General features: G+C 41.7%; 1 protein-coding gene across 6 annotated transcripts; it reads right to left on the bottom strand.

Moving 5' to 3' along the window:
* Positions 1-13437: 13437 nt before the first annotated feature.
* Positions 13438-19258, bottom strand: LOC306658386 (uncharacterized protein). 6 transcript variants are annotated; one of them, XR_013763037.1, is made up of 6 exons: positions 18126-19258; positions 16402-16531; positions 15714-16237; positions 14529-14650; positions 14217-14310; positions 13438-13975 (listed from the first exon to the last, which is right to left on the bottom strand). XR_013763037.1 is itself a non-coding variant. In XM_079135277.1 (6 exons), exons 1-5 carry the CDS (start codon positions 18245-18247, stop codon positions 14253-14255), a joined length of 528 nt encoding a protein of 175 aa, XP_078991403.1. In that variant the 5' UTR covers positions 18248-19258; the 3' UTR covers positions 13438-13975; positions 14217-14252. The 6 variants fall into 6 exon arrangements, 3 of the variants coding, with proteins under 3 accessions (XP_078991403.1, XP_078991404.1, XP_078991405.1); XM_079135277.1 differs by having other exon boundaries at positions 15714-15809; XM_079135278.1 differs by having other exon boundaries at positions 13438-13969; positions 15714-15809.
* Between the last annotated feature and the right edge of the window lie 252 nt (positions 19259-19510).

Below are 19510 nucleotides of genomic sequence, written 5' to 3'. Positions count from 1 at the left end.
TATTACTCCACCATAAGGAATGATAAAATTATGGCATTTGCAGGCTAATGGATGAAATTGGAGAATATCATGCTAAGTGAGATAAGCCAATCTCAAAAAACTAAAGGACGAATGATCTCACTGATAAGCGGATGAAGACATATAATGGGGGGTGGGAGGGGTTAGCATTAGGGTTAGGGTTAGTTTGAGGGTTAGGGTTAAGGAGGGTGGCAAGAATGGAGGAAGGAAGGACTGTATAGAGAGAAAAGAGGGGTGGGAGGGGGGAGGGGTAGGAAAAAAATAACAGAATGAATCAAACAACATTACCCTATGTAAATTTATGATTACACAAATGGTATGCCTTGACTCCATGTACAAACAGAGAAACAACATGTATCCCATTTGTTTACAATTAAAAAAAAATTCTAGTAAACCAACACCCTTTCTACACAACTTGGAGGTGAGACTTGGTGGATATCAGTGAAGCCTGCGGTAGTCTGGGTTTGAACCCTGCCTCTAGCTGTGTGACCCTGGGCAAGTTATTTTCCTCTTCTGTGCCTTGGGTTCATATGTAAAATGGAATTGATAACTGTACCTATGTCTTGGGTTACTGTGCAGATTAAAGGAGGCACTCCACACCAATTCCTTAGAATCTCTGGCTAACCATAAGTGCACAATACCTATAGTTCATTTTGGGAGAAAAAGTCATTTTGCAAGTATTTTCTTCCTTTATCTTAGCAGTGGTACTTGTAGGGGAGGAGGGAGACCCAGGAGAGAAGGCATGGCATGGTAGATTCTAGGATAGGGGTGTGCGTGTGTGTGTATGTCTGTGTGTGTGTGAGCATGCATGCAATAAGGGCCAAAGAGGGATTTTAGACTGTGTGAGTTCTTAAGGGTCAAAAATTGAAAGAACCCCATAAGGACAAAGAACTGACTCAGAAGGCCTGAGGAAGTAGGGATATGGGCAGGTTAGAATGTGGAGGTTGGGCAGAGGCAGCCCCAGGTCGAGGTCTTAAAAAAAAAAAAAACTATGAACCAAGTAAATTAATAAAGCACTAAAAAACACATTCTCACCATAGACTGTAAAGAATAATGAGGACAAGAATGGACAATTCTCCTCTTTTGTTAGATTAATTCCCAAGTATTTTATTTTTTATTTTTCTGATGCTACTGTGAATGGAGTGGTTTTCCTAATTTCTCTTTCAGAGGATTCATTCTGTACAATGAGAACTACAGAACATTAAAGAAAGAAATTGAAGAAAACCTTAGAAGATGGAAAGATCTCCCATGTTCTTGGATAGGCAGAATTAACATTATCAAAATGTCCATACTACCTAAAGTGCTATACAGATTCAATGCAATTTCAATTAAAATCCCAATGACATTCCTCATAGAAATAGAAAAAGCAATCATGAACTTCATCTGGAAGAACAAGAGACCTCAAATAGCCAAAACAATCCTGAATAGAAAAAGTGAAACAGGAGGTATCACAATATCAGACATTAAACTATACTACAGAGCAATTGTAACAAAAACAGCATGGTATCCGGCACCAAAATAGACAGGCAGACCAATGTTACAGAATAGAAGACACAGAGACAAAACCACATAAATACAGTCATCTCATACTAGACAAAGGGGCCAAAAACATACAATGGAGAAAGAGAGCCTGTTCAACAAATGGTGCTGGCAAAACTGGAACTCCATATGCAGTAAAATGAAATTAAACCTCTACCTCTCACCCTGCACAAAACTCAACTCAAAATGGATCAAAGACAAAGGAATTAGACCAGAGACCCTGCACCTAATAGAAGATAAAGTAGGCCCAAATCTTCATCATGTTGGCTTAGGATCAGACTTCCTCAATAAAACTCCCAAAGCACAAGAAATCAAAGCAAGAATCAATAAATGGGATAGACTCAAACTAAAAAGCTTTTTCTCAGCAAAGGATACAATTGAGAATGTGAAGAGAGAGCCTACAGAGTGGGAGAAAATCTTTTCCACACACACTTCAGATAGAGCACTTATCTCCAAAATGTATAAAGAACTTACAAAACTTTACAACACAAATACAAAGAACCCAATCAATAAATAGGCCAAGGACCTGGACAGACACTTTACAGAAGAAGACACACAGGCAATTAATAACTATATGAAAAGGTGTTCAACATCTCTAGTAATTAGAGAAATGCAAATTAAAACAACTCTAAGATTTCATCTTACTCCAAATAGAATGGCTTTTATCAAGAACACAATCATAATAGATGTTGGCATGGATATGGGGAAAAAGGCACACTTTTACATTGCTGGTGGAGTTGCAAATTGGTGCAGCCACTCTGGAAAGCAGTATGAAGAATTCTAAGAAAACTTGGAATGGACCCACCTTTTGACCCAGTTATCCCACTCTTTGGTTTACACCCAAAGGACCTAAAATCAGCAAAATACAGTAACACAGCAACATCAATGTTTATAGCAGTTCAGTTCATAATAGCTAGATTGTGGAACCAATCTAGATGCCCTTCAACAGATGAATGGATAAAGAAACTCTGGTATATATATACAATGGAATACTATTCAGCCATAAAGAAGAATAATATTATGGCATTTGCAAATAAATGGATGAAATTGGAGAATATCATGCTAAGTGAAATAAGCCAAGTCCAAAAAACCAAAGGCCGAATGTTTTCCCTGATAAGTGGATGATGATATATAACGGGGGTGGGGGTGGGGAATGAGAGAATAATGGGGGAACTTTAGAATATGTAGAAGAAAATGAGAGGGAGGGGGGTATGAAAAATGGTGGAATGAGACAGACATCATTGCCTTATGTACATGTATGATTACACGAATGGTATGAATCTGCATTGTGTACAACCATAGAAATGAAATTATGTACCCCCATTTGTGTACAATGAATCAAAATGCAGTCTGTAAAAAATTAAAAGCTAAATAAAAATTAAAAAAAAAAGAATGGACAATTCTCAGGCTAAGGACAGCCTCTATGTTGGAGAAGAAAGAGGCTAGAAAAAGACCAGGGAAGGCTTCCAGGGCGCCTGGCAACATGGCTCTCTCAAGTGGAGCAGTGAGTTCACAGGTGCTCATTCTACTTCTTTAAACTAACAAGGAGCAAGTGTGCTCTTTCTGTGCATCGGTTTTATAAAGTGTGAGACAATCTGTGATTTCTGGGAGGGGAGAGAGAGAGAGAGAAATAAATGTGTGTGTATAATGCTGGGAGTGGAACAGAGGGCTTGCTGTATACTCAAAATGCACTCTCCCTCTGACCTACATCCTGGCCTCTGATGGATGTTTTGAAATAGTCATAATCAACTTTATAACCTACTTTAATTGTAAAACAATTTTTCACATTATCACCAAAAGACAGCAGCATAATATTTAACTAAGCAGTTATCAATCTATTAATAAACAAATAGTAGCATTTTTCAGTTTGTGGGCCAAAGTAAACTTTTAATACAAGGCACAAACTCATGTGAGATTTAACTCACCACACCATCATCTGCAGGCTTTTTACACACACACAGTTAATAGATAAATCAACAGCACAACAATGTTATATACCACAATTAATAATAATAAAAGAGGTATCCACATCACAATGATGGCAGTTCTTCCTCCAGCATTGCCAATGACTGTGACTGGGGCCTTTGCTTTAGGAATCAGCATCAGTTACAATAAACTACACACATCAAATTTATATATTAAAAAAGGAAAACAGAGCATTTAAGAAGTTAATGTTGAGCTGGATTTGTAGCTCAGTAGTAGAGCACTTGCCTAACATGTGTGAGTCACTGGGTTCAATTCTCAGCACCACATAAAAATATATAAATAAAATAAAGGTGTTGTGCCACCTCCAGCAGGTCCAAGTGTATATTTAAAAAGTAAAGCTCCTTAGAAAATGCTTTCATAAAATTAGAGTTGAAAATGCTATTCTGTGACTCAAAGGTCATAAGTCACACAGAAAATGACTGATTCCTGACAGCAAAACAGAAAGAATATAGATGTTTAGAAAGACAAAACACAACCACAAAAGTGTTCCCTATAAACATCAGGTAGATATAAACTTAATATCTAGAGGTACATAGAACCTCCTGTGTCAATGTTTTTAGAGGGACAAAAGAAAAATACCTGAAAATCAAAAGGGAATCTGCATATAGCCACTCACTTTCAGAGATGTCAGAGATGCTCAAATTCTGAATGTTGACACATAAGTGTACACATTATGAGGATGTCATTTGCCCCCACTAAGTAGGCAGGTTTTAAGGCTATTGCTGAGTAGCCCCAGTGAGAATGTGGAAGGCACAGACCTGTGCATAGATCCTGGTAGATGCAGCCATGGATACTTCTATGTCAGATAATCCATTGGCAACACCCATTAAAGTTCTCAGCCCGTGTCCCTTTACCTAGCATGGCCAATACTAGGAATTAATTCCACTTCTGCACTCACTCATTTTTTTTAAGGTTTCTTTGCAAGGCTCTTCTTCACAGCATTGGTTGAATTCATAAGGAACTAGAGCCCTCACTGACATCCATGTAGTTGGATGGACAAATCTGCTCCTGGTGCCCAACGGAAAACTAGCTCCAGAGAAGGGTCTGTGCCCATAGGAAGAAGTCAAGGAAGCTGTTACGTGGAAAAACACAGATGTTTCCAGGATGTCTATAATGAGAAGCTCGTTTGGTTTTAAAGTACATAGCAGGATGGTAAATGTGCACACCCGCATATTTGAAATTGATTCTGGGTGTGAGGACATGGTACAAACACATTGCGAGAGTCAAAGAGATACACATGAAAGAGACAGAGTCTGCAAGATTTGCCCAGTTATACATGGTGGCTGGAACCTAGAAAATCCTTTATTTCTACATTGTCAGAGGGAAATACTTTAATAATGCAACTATTTTTAATTATATAAAGATTATCATCATATTAAATCTTATTCAGTAAACCACCTACCTTATTATACCTTATTATGGTATTTATTGAAAGAGAAGGCAAATATCAAATGCAGTAAGAACAAAATGAAGGACACAGTCCCCCTACCCAGAGACAGTGCCCTGCCCAGAAGGGGCTCATCCTTCCAGTCCTTCCCTTCCTGTGCAGGCCTTATGGGCTCTTAGTGCCTGGGTGGAGTGCAAATTGGAACTTGAGCTTCACTGTCATTTTATGTCCACACTGGGGACAGGGTCCCAACAACCACCATCCCTGTTGATGTGGAACACTATTTTCAGTTTTCCATGCCCCACAGAGCTGAAGGGGACATTTGCATCTGTAAACTCATGATCTCTAGGTGTGGAATTTTCTGTTCCCAATGGACACACATTATCAAGGTATTGGCCACAGTTTCTACTTCTGAAATCAGTTGGACACTTGATGGAAAAGGCAGGGGTTGCAGTGATGCCGGAGCTGAGATCCTGGAGCTGAGGGCAAAGGGTGCAGTGGATCGCCCAGTACAGGAAGACACCCTGGCACTTGTCAGGGAACTGGGAGTGTCTCACCCCAGTCCCTTTAGCCCCATGTGATAGCTTCTCATCCAAGCAGCAGGGCCCTGTATCCTGGATATAAGAGGAGGCAGATCTGGTCACCCTGCATGGTAGCTCTCCCTCCAGCCATGGAGCCCCTTCTTCTCACTCAGAGAAACTCTTCTAAAGGCAGGTCAGGTTATAGAGGCCCATTGAATGAGAAGGAGTCAAGAGCAGTTTTCAGCTGCAACAGCTTCGGCTTGTGTTACACCACACAGTAACAGAGTAAAAAAGTATTTGATAAAGTTCAATATCTCTTGATAATAAAAGCCAGCTTTTATGACCATAAATAATGTATTTATACAAAAAAAAGGAATACACAGGAGATTAACTCTTTGAAATGGCAAAATTTTTAGGACCAAGTCTTTCATATTTATATTGGTAAATCATAATTACACATAATAGTAAGCCTCCTTGTGACATATTTGTATTAACACATGATTTGGTCTAATTCATTCTATTATAACTCCTCTTTCCCTCCCATCCTTTCTTCTTCTAATACCAGACCCTACTGGTATACCTTTTATTTCCATGAAATTCATACACAACACCCTTTAAAAATTTTTCTTCACTTTAGCTTTCCAAATCTGGTTTATTTCACTTAGACTGATGCACTCCATTCCCAATCACTTTCTAGCAAATAACACAATTCTATTCTTTATGAATGAGTAAAATTCCATAGTGTATATATATAGAGGAAAGAAGGGGAAATGGAACTCTTAGACACTGCTGGTGGGAATGCAAATTAGTGCAGACACTATGGTAATCAGTATGGAGCTTCCCCAAAGCTAAAAATAAATCAACCAAATAATCTTACTATCTCACTCCTTGGCTTTACATTTTTTAGTAATTTGCTGAGTTCATAAACAATTAAATACAAAAGACAAAAAAGTTGTTAAAGACCCTATAAGTAAGTAAAGACAAAAAAAGTTATTAAAGACCCTACAATGATTAATGGAGGATATAACTTTGGCAAGGATTATAACAGGCTTTGTAGGTTAATGTTACCAACTTCAAAATCTGTGTTTCTCACCCTTGGTTGCACATTGGAATCAAACAGGGGGATCAAGTAGGGGAGTTTTAGAGGGTGCTGATGTTTTCATCCCATTCCCTGAAAATTCTGATGTAATTGAACTGGGGTGCATCCTGAGTTTTGAATTTTAATAGTTCCTCAGGAGATTATGATGTACAGGCAAGAATAAGAACCAGTGTCTTCCAGCAGTTACTCTGAGACTTCACAGTTCATCCAAATCACTTAGAGATTCTGTTGTACTGTAGATTCTGATTCAGTGCTCTGGGGAAGATCAAATTTTTTCCATAGCTTTATTGAGGTAAAATTGAAGTATAATAAAATGCACATATTTGAAGTGTGCAATTTGATCAGTTTTGACATGTATGTCACAATTAATATAAATAGGTTTTCCATTACTTTTTAAAATTTATAATCATGCAGACTGTGTTTCCTGCATGATTTATTACATTAGTAATCAATCACCTTAAGAAATATAGAACCCCACCCCAACATGTCAACTATTTCAAAATTAAAGGGCACATATATCTCAGAGGTCAAGGAGGAAAGCACAACAAAAAAAGTGCTTTTACCTAAGTGATAATAAAATCTTAAAATATCAGGATCTCTGGGATGAAAGAGTACTCAGATGAACATTTATAACTTAAAGTACTTATATTAGAAATAAGCTAGAATAACAAATTATTTTCAAATTATGTAGTTGGAAGGAAAAAATAAGAGTAGGAGCAGAAATATATGAAATAGAGAAGAAATAATACAGCTAAAATTTGATAAAATATCAAACCAGTCTAATCAAGAAAAAAGCAAGAACACAAAAAATAATATCAATGGAAAGGGAGCTGTCAAAATTACCCTATAATGCTAAAAATATGTTAAGGCAATATTACAATTGTATGCCAAAATATGTGATAGCTTACATAACATGGTCTATATTAGAGAAGGATCCATGTGCTGCTGAGAAGAAAGTGTATTTAGTCATTGGTGGATGAAATATTCTATATGTCGTTAAGTCTAAATTATCAATTGTATTTTTTACTTCTGGAACTCCTTTATTTAGTTTTTGTTTGGAGAATATATCCAGTGATGACAGAGGCATGTTAAAGTTACCCAGTTATTATTGTGTTGTGATCTACTTGATTCAGGAAATTGAGAATGGTTTATTTGATATACCTAGATGCTCCATTGTTGGGTGCATAAATATTTATAATTGTCTTTTTGATTCCCTTAAGCAGTATCAAATGGCCTTTTTTGTCCCCTTTGTTTAACTTTGGCTTAAAGGCCACTTTATCTGATATGAGGATAGAAATCCCTGCTTTTTTACATGATCTATATGAGTAATATATTTTTTTCCCATCATTTCACCTCCATCTATGGATGTATTTGCCTGTGAGGTGAGCCTCTTGGAGAAAGCATATTGTTGGGTTGTTTTTCAATCCAATCTGCCAGTCTGTTTCTTTTTATTGATGAGTTTAAGTAATTAATGTTTAAGGTTATTATTGAAATATGATTTGTATTCCCAGTCATCTAGTTTTTCAATTGCATTATTTTCTCCATTGATTGACTATTCGTGTAGGATAGTTCATCCCTTTGCTGGTTTTCATTTTTTTAAATTTCATCTTCATGGGGTATTTTGTTGAGAATGTTCTGCAGTATAGGCTTTCTAGTTGCAAATTCTTTTAACTTTTGTTTATCATGGAAGGTTTTTATTTCATCTTCAAATATGAAGCTTAGTTTTGCTGAATATAGGATTCTTGGTTGGCATCTGTTTTCTTTCATATGTTATTCCGGGACCTCCTAGCTTTGAGGGTCTAGGTTGAGAAATCAGCTGAGATCTGAATTGGTTTTCCCCTATACATAATCTGATATTTTTCTCTTGCAGTCTTTAAAATTCTATCCTTATTCTGTATGTCAGGCAATTTCATTATGTGCCTTGTTGTGGGTCTGTTACAATTTTGTACATCTGGGGTCCTGTACGCCTTTTGCATTTGATTTTCTATTTCATTCTTTAGGATTGAGAAATTTTCTGATATCATTGAAAAGACTGGGCATTCCTTTGATTTGTATCTCCATGCCTTCATCTATCCCAATAAATCTTAAATTTGGTCTCTTCATGTTATCTCACAGTTATTGGAAGTTCTGTTCATGGTTTCTTAAATCTTCTCTCCATGGTCAACTCTATTTTCAAGATTATATATTTTGTCTTCATTGCCTGAGGTTCTGTCTTCCAAGTGGTCTGCTCTGTTGGTAATGCTTTCTATCAGTCTTTTAATTTGGTTATTGTTTCCCTCATTTTGAGAATTTCTGCTTTTTTTTTTTTTTCAGAATCTCTGCCTCTTCATTGAAGTGATCTTTCACTTCCTGCATTTTCTTTGATTTAATTTCTTATATAATTCTTTACTTCACAAATCAGTTTATCTACACGTTCTAAACTCCTTCCCTGACATTTCTTCCACTGTAGTGTCAATAGATTGTTATTAAAGTACCTAGGTTTGTTTGGGACAATTTTTCCCTGGCTTTTTTATATTGTTTGTCTACCCATCTAACAGTATGGATCTAAGGCAGTAGAGTTTCTATTCTGTGGACTTACACTGTCCCTGAAGGTTTCCAGTACCTCACTTGCTGAGAAACTGCCTGTCTGCTTTCTTGGTTTCACTCCACAGAGCACCCAGAAAAGCAACCTCCTCTAGTCTGGCATCTTGAAAATCCTCTCCTTGGTTTTTATTCCAGAGAATTAAAGTCAGCATATTCACCATGCATAGTCATGTTTATTGTAGCACAATTACAATAGCCAAGTGACAGAATCAGCCTTGTGTCTATCAACAAATGAATGGATTTAAAAAATGAAGTTTTACACAGCCATAAAAAAGAATATGTCATTTGCAAAAAAATGGATGGAACTAGAGTCCTTGGTTCTAAAACTTTGGACTTGGGTGAACCCCATTACTAGCATCCCCTGTTGTGGAACTTTCAGCCTCTATACTGCATGATCCAATCCCAATAAATCCCTTCTCCTATACCTCTATCTCTATCTATCCCATTGGTTCTGTCTCTGACTTATACAAGAATAGCCTGAGGCAGGCTTAGAAGACTCTGGATGTTCCACATGATGAACAAATGGAGTTACAAATAGGGAACTGGGGGGCCAAGGGTCCTGCATGCCATGAAAAGATCATTAATGACTTGAAGACCCTATTTATTGTACAGAACTAGTGGAGGTACCTTAATAACTGATATACTAACAAAAATATATAGCACAAATTTTTCCTCAGGGAAATTCTTTCCTTCTCAGAATGGAGATCAAATATGATTGAGTCAGAACTAGAAGGGAAAAAATAATATGTTTAACTACTGGGACAGAAAGGAAGGTCTAACTACACTGTTTTATGAATTACCTTGATGGGTACAAAGCTTTGTGCACAATTATAGTGACAGAAACAATGAAAAAAAAATTTTTGTTCTAAGGAAAAGGGAAATCATCCTAAAACTCCTTTCACGAAAGAGAAAGAAAATAAAAGACAACAGAGTTGGGGTTTGACTTAACGAGGCACCTGAAGTCTTGAGAGTTAACAAACTGTTCTGGCATCTTTGGACAGGAGCACCATCTTGACAAATATTTCACCCCATTCAACCTTCAGCCCAACAGAGAAGTTGTTGTCTCTCTTAGCTTTTGTGAGGTCACAAGGTGCTGGCATAGTCTCTGGAATTCTCTCAAAGGGCAGTAAAGAGCCAACCATCTTGTCACATGTTGGGAGGCCTATGATGGGGTGACCTTCAGAATCTGGCAGGGTCCTTGTTACTCAGGGTGTAGTAAACACAGGTTGTTGCATGGATGCACCCACACATTCCAAGAAAGCTGTGCATGTTTCTAGCAGCAGCAAGGTGTGCAGCACCCAAAGGAAAAGCTCCCACCTGGTCCCTGTCAGGTCAACAGATAACATGAGCCATGGTGAAAGAGGAGACTGGAGCCAGGAGCAACAGTCTCCTCCAGCAGCAGCCTCACAAACCTGGTCTTGAACCACTGTTGTGACTTCTTTCCTTTCTGGGAAAACTGGATTCTTTCAGGTTATTTGACCAATGACATATGACTCCCTAATGGTAAGAAAGCCTCTGACTTGACCATATTTCAGAGCCAGAGACCCTTCCTTCTTTTTCTTTTCTCTTAAGCTATTTGAAGCCCTTTCCTAGGAGGCATCTTTCAGGACCTGGACAAGAGTTAATATGAGAAAGAGGAAAGCAGTGTGGTCCTCCAGCATATGAACCAGGACTATGGGTTGGGGCTGCTACTGCTGAACCTGGATTGACACAGAGCCAGGCTCTAAAGTTCCAGTGACTCCCCTTTCATGGAACATCAAAGTGCACAAAGATAAGTGTGAACCACAAGTAGTCAGGAACAAAACAGAAACAAAAACAAGAAAAAGGCCACTCTAACCATTTCAGAACACTGATAAAAGTTGAAGACAGCTTAATTTAAAGGAGTCAACAACCATCCTAGCTAACTGTAAGTGACTCTGGTTCTCTCCTAATCAGAGTTCACCTCACTCCAGACTTCCCTCTTCTGGATAAGATGAAAGAAGACCACCACCAGAAGAATTTACTACTTCCTGATAGCATGTTCTTGATTTTCATTTCAGTTTTGGCTTCAGGATCTAGAAAGAACCCATAAAAACAGAAAAGAAACTGCGTGGGATGAACTTTGCCTGGAAAATTCAAGAATGCCATTCTTAAATATAAGAACTGAGATGAACCTAAAGAATGAAAAGGAGCCTTGGCCAGATAAAAACAGGTTCATGTAAAAAAAGAGGTTTATTTCAGAAGGAAATGTCTAGTCAGGACCAAGCATGAAAGAGCAGACATAGGGCTGCAAAAGAAGGAAGATGAGGAACAGACCCCAGGCTGGTACATCAGGCCTGTCAGTGCTGGGGCTCGACTCTGATGAACCAGAGCTAGGAATGGCCCTCACAGGTCTACCCTGTCTCCTCCAGATGAGTGTATCACCTCACAGGTGCAGCGGCTTCTCTCAGAAGTGCAAGGTCTTCTTTGTGTGGACTGATCCCTGCACTACCAGGTGCACATCCAATGGATTCCAGCTAATGTTATGACAACCATGCTTGACATTAACACCTGTATTAGGAAGTTCCCCACAAGCTGTAGGGAGATTAATTTAAACTGAGTGCTTAAAATAGAATCAACTTGGATGCCTGTCTGAAATTGAGAGCAAATTCCTCAAGTAGTGAATCATGGTGAAGGGCTACCTCTTCTCCTGGTCTGACAGATGTCAAGGAAGCTGAGAATAGAGATCACCCCTTGCCCTGACCTATATAGCCCAGACTCACTAAATCTGCACATGTATATTTCTTCCTTTTGTGTCACTTTGCTACCTGTTCTCTTTTAAAAGATTTCCTCACTCCAAGAACATCTGAAGATATTTCTGAAACAAAAATTTTTCCCTTACTTCAAAGCTTAGGGAAAAACAAAACTCTTTTTCCTACCAATCTGATTCTGAAATCAATTTGTGGAGGAGCAAGCTGTATGGATTAGCCTCATCTCTTGCACTTAATAATACCACCCACCGAGAGGCTGACATGTTCATGTCTGCAATTCCAAGGACAAGATTAAGCCTCAGGCCCCACATTGCTGGGCTCATTGTCCTAATGGAATGAACCTGGGAGGATATCCCAGGACTGATGGTATAGGAACAAGAGTGAAGTAAGATGTTCAGGACCCTAATCCTCTTGTCAAAACAGCAACTCTACTTAAAAACATTTCTTTGAAAATGCTCAAGGGATATCAAGAAGAACTGAAGATATAAAATTGAAACTTCAAAACAGAGCCTGGAGGGCGGACAGGAGATGGAAACTAACCAATGGGGGTGTTTTGGGAGAAACTATAGAGCCAGGGGCTTAGGGATGCCTCTGAGGACACAGGAGAGGAGCCCAATCTGAGGGGGACATCCAAGTGGACTTAACAAGACTGAATATGAAGTCCTAGGCCTTCCCAGGCACTTTGTGCCCCACCTGCATCTATCACTGGGGCTCCAGGGCTGGATATCACTATCTGGCTCCTCTGAGCTTATTGTGTGCACCCAGGGCTGAGTCCCTAATCATGAATGACTGGATCCATACCTGGTCTCTGTGCATTTGCAGGTCCATTTCCAGTCTCAGCCAACCAGTTTTCAGGCATGCTGGCAGATGCAAGAGTCAATCCACCTAGCTCTTCTTTCAAAACTGATGAAATGGTGCTTTGATTTACTCCACCTGTAAGTTCAAATATGTGGAGCATCTGAGCTGAGTTTGGGTCTGAATTGTGTGGCTGCCTAGTGGGTTCTAAAAGACCAGTTTCCCTAGGTAGATCTTCCCTGAACAGTTCACAAGGTGCTACTAAGAGTGTGTCTTGGGGAAAGTTGCATTCTGACCTGCTGCTCCACAAGCCACAACAATAGGTCAGTAATGGAGTGGGGGCATAAGGCTCTGCACAATGTGGCCATCAATTCCATGATCACCAAGACAGGCTGGGTTAGGTTCAGCATCCACACCTGATCCAGGTCGGTCACAGTGGAGAAACTGGAACCTGTATACACAAGTGGTAGAATTGTAAACTGGTGCAAACACTGTAGGAAACACTATGACTTCAAAAATTTTGAACTGTTCTATCCATGCCATTAAGCAATTCCAAATCTGGGAATTGCATCCTAAGGAATTAAAAGCAGGTGCTCAAACAGACGTTTGTTGGAACTCATGTTCTTTTCTAAAATTTTTTTTGTTTAGATACACATGAGTGTAGAGTGTATTTGACATATTAAACATGCTGACATATTATACATACTGTGGTTCAACCACAGTAACTCAAAAAGTAAAAAAAAAAAAAAAAAAAAAAAAAAAAAAAAAAATACACCCTTATGGCATTTCCCCATTTAAGGAAACTTAATTAGTACTTCCACGATTTTGTGACCAAGGATAAATGAAACTGCACTGGTTTGAAAAATGCAGACTAGGCATATGATAGGACTAGAAAGCTAAGGGGTTGCTGGGGTCTAGTAGGAGGGAGGGGAGGGAAGGAAGGGGATGGTTATGGATACCGAATTCAGGAAAATGTTCTGGAATTACACAGTGGTGATCAGTGCACAGTTTAGAGACTATATTTAATGCCAATAAAGTTAAGTCTTTTAAGAACGAAGAAAATATTTTAATTTTACAAGAAGCTAGATATACACAAATAAATAAACACAGAAAATAAAAAGAAGGAATAAAGAAAGGGCAGGGGAGAGGAATGGAGGCTCTGGGTTGGTCTCAGTAACCAGTGCCAGCTGAGAGGCCAGCAGGAGGTGTTGGCCTGGATGGGCCATAGTGGGTGTTTCCAGCCCCAGCTCTCTCTCAGGTGGTAGAGGTGGTTGAACTTGAAGTGGAGTTTCCACAAGCACAGGAGGTGGGCCTGTAGCTGCCAGAGGAGCAAAGGTCAACAAACTCTCCATGTTCCTTGCAAGGACAAAGTATTTCCCACTGCCTTGCACACAGTTCCACATAGAAACCCAGCCCTGGGCAGTGTTCCCAGAATGCATGCAGTGACAACTCTGCTTGTCACTGTTCCTGCCCCACCCAAGCTTCTGGAAGATCTGCTCCACATGTCCAGCCCTGTTCCTTTCCAACATGTTTATACTCCCCACCTCAGTCCTGCTCACCTTTGGCCTATTCCTCCATGAGCTCTGGGTTTTCTCTCAAGTCTGGACCCTGGGGCCTTGGTCCTCCATGTCAGGGCCTGTCATGGTGACCTGGCTATAGATATTACCAAGTAGATAGTGAAGGAAGTGCAAGCCAAGGAGTGAGGAGACCACCTAGGAGAGATGGAGGGCAGCAGCAGGAGAGGCTTAGCCTTTCTTCCCATGAGGTCAGTCTTGGTGGCCTCACAGGAGCAGGCTGAGGTTAAGAGAGGTGCAGGGCCAGTTCCAGGCATCACAGCTGTATGTGACCCTGTCCCGCTGAGCTGGGCTTACCTTTCCAACATCAGTTCAAGCTCCTGTTGGGTGGTAGAACTCAACATGGTAGACATGGAGGAGGGCAAATCATAGAGGAAGGCTGGCTGCAGGATCTCCACCAGGCTGTTCATAGAGCTTTCCTGCAAGACACATGCAGGGCTGGTGTGAGGCTGGGTGGTATCACATTGTTCAGAAGAGCAGGCTGAGGCTCAGAGAGGTGCAGGGCCAGTTCCAGGTGTTAGAGCTGAATGTGACCTGGGCAGTGCTTACCTTTGCAACATCATGTCAAACTTGTGTTCGATGGTAGAACACGACATGGTTGACATGGGGGACGCTGAGTCATGGAGGAAGTCTGACTCAGGGGTCTGCAGCAGGCTTTCCTGCAAGACACATGCAGGGGTGGTGTCATCCACCTGTGTAGCCACCTGTGCCTTCTGGGTTGGAGCATGGAGACACAGAGTCAGTGCCAAAGTGTGACCCACTAGAAGTGTCTGGGGATGGAGTTGAGTGCAGTATCCAAAGCCATTAGGGGCTTGTCCAAGAGGGGACAGGAGGGCCCCAGTAGAACAATGGCTGGGAGAGTTGAAGGAGGAACTGCCCAGGGAATAGTTAGAAGCCTGAACAGCTTCAGGCTGGTGTGTTAGCTGGCAAGAGGTGGCAGCTCCCTGCATTGGGAGCATTATCCCTCGAGTCCCAGCAGAACATGGCCTCTGGAGAAGAGAAAACAGGCTGATCCCAGACAGGAGGCTCTGTGTGTGGGGACACCCAGGACATGGTTCTCTGTGGCACAGTTGACAAGTGTCCTGGAGGGAATCTCCAGGTGTCCCAGCCCTGAAAGGCTGAATGGCTATGGAAGTGTGCCCAAGAGGAAGGTGGTGACGCCCAGGGGCCCCAGGTCCTGCCCTCAGAGTCTGGGGTATGTTCCTTGAGACATCAAGTGACAGAGCAATGGAATGATTGGCAAGAGTCCCCTGACGTTTTGGCTCAATGCAGCCCTACTAATCCTGACAATGTGTTAGACTTGGAGAGTATGTGGAGGGACAGTCAGGCCACTGGCAGCTGGACACCTGGGTGCAGGAGCTGTAATCAGTTGGATGGCAGAATGCAAAATCATCACAAGAATAGAGGTGGTGTGAGGGCCCTGAGTCACTTCTGTGCTTCTCTGAGGCCCTGCCAGTGGAGTCCCGCGTGTCCAACACTTACCCTGAGGCCCAGCTCCTTGCCAGCTGTTCCTGGTCCTGGCTCTTCCTGAGTTTTAATGGAGCTTACACTGCATGTCCACTGGTGGTGGATGAGAACCTGTGCAGGGCATGGGAAGACGGTGCCTGGTAGCTGGCAGGGAGCACCAGGCCCTCCTGGCCTGTGTTGAGGGTGTTTCTGCCCCTTGTGACCTTGTGTTTCCAGACCTTATCCAGACCCTGTGTCCCAGGTATGCACCCTGAGAGGACAGGAGATGACCCTGGGGGCCCAGGAGGTACCCTGGACACTGCCATTCCCCACCTCCAGTCCTGTTCCTGGGGGGCTGACCATGACAGGACACCAGGCTCCCAATCTCCCACCAGCTGCTCCTGCCTTAGGTGCCTGTTCCCCCATAGTGAGAAGGAAGGCATGGAGGGGCTCTGCAGGGGTACTCACGTGACAGTGTGTCCTGGGTGAACCTCGCCAGGGCTGTCGCGTGTGGGCCATATGCTACTTCCCCCACTTGAAGCAGTAGCTCCAGAGAGGCTCTGGGAATGGGAAGGGGGAGGGGAAGGGGAAGGAAAATAGGAGTGGGATGCAAAGCAAGACTGGAAGTTTTTCTGAAACTTTCTTCTGTGGGGTGTGGTGAGGCTGGGTCCTGGGGAAGGGGTCGTGCAGTCACAAGTAGAAGTCTGGATGCGAGGCCTCCTACCTCCTCGACTTCCACACGGGAGACAGGAAAGCATAGTTTCTGGCTCAAGTGAATTTCACCAAATGAGCTGGGGAGGAGGCCGTTGCTAAGTGGGGGTGCCTGGTTACTGGGTTCCAAGTTCTGTTTGGATCTATCACCAAGAAAGGGAGGCCATGTCTTGGGGTCCCTGACCTGACCCTTCCTAGGTCCCCCTGGGCTCCTGTCTGCTCTCCTGCAGCCCCATGACATTTCTAGATGTGTACACAGCATCCCCAGCAATGAGCCCACATCCATGTTATAGCCCTGGGTGCAGCCAGGCTCCCAGCTCTGTGGAGACCCAGCTAGGCCTAAACCCAGCTTCTCCTCCTTCCTCTCCTGTGACATTGGACAATTCAGTGTGTGTTTAAGGCTTGCCCAGTCTCCCCCTGCACAGTGGGGTCTTCCTAGCATCTGCTTGTTAGCAGTGTCACCAGGCATAGGAGAGGTAACACTTAGAAACCATGTTGTCACATGTCTGTAATGCACAAAAGTAGAGAAGATGTAGAAGCAGGAGGGATGTCACGTAGAACAGAGCTAAAGAGAAGGCTCGCCTCCTGCCTGGTGGTTTTGAAACTGCCGTTTTTCTCCTTGGCCTTCTTTCCCCGTCTGCATCCTGAGAGGATTGAATTGCAGTTAGTGGGGACAGCCTCATCTCCCAGAGCCACCCATCTTGTTCTGTTACAGAATGAGTGAGAGTAAGCAGGTCCCTGGGCACCTCAGGGATACCCCGTCCCTGAAATTCTGGCCTCTTCCCCCTTTCCATTCTCTGGGTCCCAGTCAGGTACATGGAGATGGCTGCTCCTGTTCCATGGAAGCGCCATCTCCATCCTCTTTCTTCCTGCCCCCACCTCAGGGTTGAAACAAGGGTGCTCAACACCAAGCCATACCACCACCCTTTTCTGTGATATTTTGAGAGAGGGTCTCATAACTTTCTTGAGGTTGGCTTTGAACTTGGGATCCTGTTTCCTCAGCCTCCTGAGCTTCTGGTATTCCAGATGTGCACCACCAAGCCTGGCATCTTTGTCTTTTTCTCTTTTATCCCCTCGGGTCCCCTTTTTCTCTGACCTACACTCTGCTCCCCACAGGCGGTGTCAGTGTCTGTGTGCATCTGTGTGTATGTACCTATTGGGAGGCAGAGAAGCAATGTTGTCACATGGCAAAGGCAGGTAGGCGTGACCAGGACCATGGGAGTTCTTTTTCCCACAGAAACCCCATGGGTGATGACTGAGTCCTGACTTCCTAGGTCTGCCTTTTCCTGGAGTATGGCTCAAAGCCCTAATCCTGTATTCAAACTACTACTGTTTTTGGTCAGTAATCTCGCCTATCTTACATCAGATTCCACCTGTTAGCATAAACGCAGTTATGATACAAATAATAACATTGTGTTATTTGAGAAATTCCAAAGATTTATCCCCCTTTTCAGATTTCACCAGCAAAAGACAGTCAATTTTGAACAAAGAACTGTTAAACCTGAGATTGCTGTCTTTTACTCAGCATAATTTTCTTTCCATCAGCCCAGAGCAAGCATGTGGCAATAGTGCATTCCTTTTTATTGCTTTTTAATTCTTTGTTGTGGAGGTACCACAGTTTGTTCCACCATTCAACATTCTTTCTAGAGCATTAGTTTTTCCTAATGATCACTTTGTACAGCAGATAAAATGCATGTTGATGACTGAAATAGTAGTTGAAACACAATACAAGCTCACCTGCATTCTTTACATTCAGGATATTCTGTCCTCTGCCTTAGCACAACTGAGAAAATAATGATCTGAGGGAGAAAACAACAAAATAAACTGCTTATGTCCAGAAGAAAAACTTTTTCTGGCATAAAATTTAGAGAATCCCTCTAGTATGCAGAAACGTGCTTATACACAACCTTGTTGAATCTAAATGTAAACAATCTGTTCTGCACGGGAATTGGATTCTGACTTTATGGTTTTATGGAAGGCAAGATAAAACAGTTGAATGAGGGAGTCAATAAGGTATCAGGGTCTGAATCAATTGTTTTCATTGATTCCATGGGAATTTTGTGCTGTATATCTGATAAATATGTATATTTCATTTTACTTCCCCTATTCTGAGTGCCCTTCTTTGTATACTCATGGCAACCTCCCATGCCTTGAGCGTGAGAACAATTTTAAGTTATGTTTGGATGATGAATTTTAAGAAGCCATTGAAATGTTGGGATGTAGAGGCATGAAAGGCTGGCTTATACACCTTCATTTGCATCTCATTCAAAATGAGTGGATCAAGCAATTTTGTCCACTGGGGAGATTTCATATGGGAGAATTGATAGAGTGTTTAGGGAAGAAGTTCATGTGCCTATGGGATGTTTCTCATAATTGGATTCTCATTCAACTAATTATTTTTTTCAAGTGGAGAACATGATGGTTTTATTATAGTGTTTTAATTTCTTATACCTTGACATTACAATTTCTAAGGGTTTAATAATTGGAGTTTTATTTTCACGCCATCTGGAAAAAATGGGGTTTGCAGTTAGTGTGGCTGTAACTTGTGGTTGAGCTAGCCCACTTGCTTTATACCCAAGTAGCCCCACCCTGAGTGGAAGGGAATGGACTAGAATTGTGATGCCAGCAATTGAGACCAATAAAGTCATTTCCCTTTATGTCCCTCACAAGGGTAGAAAATTTTGGATGTAAATGTGAAGTAGGCTGGGTCCAGAGTTTGGCTATTGTGAATTGTGCTGCTATAAACCTGAGTATGCATGTATCACTCTAGTTAGATGATGTTGCTTCTTCAGGATAAATACTGAGGGGTGGTATAGCTGGTTCCATGCCTAGTCTTTTGAGGAGCCTCCATATTGATCTTCATAGTGGTGGTACTGTTACAATCCCAGAAATAGCATAAACATGTTCTTTGATCTCCACATCCTCTCCAGCATTTATTATGATTTGTATTCTTGACGGCTGCCATAGTGACGGGTGTGAGATGAAATCTCTGAGGAGTTTTGATTTTCATTTCCCTTATTGATGATGACCTTGAACATTTTTTAATATATTGTGCCAGTGTTTTTTGACTCTTTCTTTCGGGCCAAGTCTGCTGTACTCTGATGTGGTATAAGCTGGCCTTG

This window comes from Sciurus vulgaris (assembly GCF_902686455.1).
Source record: "Sciurus vulgaris genome assembly, chromosome: 3".
In the NCBI taxonomy this organism is placed as follows: Eukaryota; Metazoa; Chordata; class Mammalia; order Rodentia; family Sciuridae; genus Sciurus; species Sciurus vulgaris.
The sequence above is the reverse complement of the archived record's forward strand: the minus strand, read 5'-3'. Positions and strand labels throughout refer to the sequence as shown.

Bases quoted from the DNA above. Each gene is read 5' to 3' on its own strand.
- LOC306658386 (XM_079135277.1), bottom strand. From the start codon at position 18,247: ATGCCAGAAAAAGTTTTTCTTCTGGACATAAGCAGTTTATTTTGTTGT. The intron at 15,810-16,401 runs GTAGGAGGCCTC...TGCCCTGCACAG, and splicing joins CCCGTGTGGAAGTCGAGGAG to GTTCTCATCCACCACCAGTG. The intron at 14,311-14,528 runs GTAAGCCCAGCT...TAATATCTATAG, and splicing joins CTTGAACTGATGTTGGAAAG to CCAGGTCACCATGACAGGCC.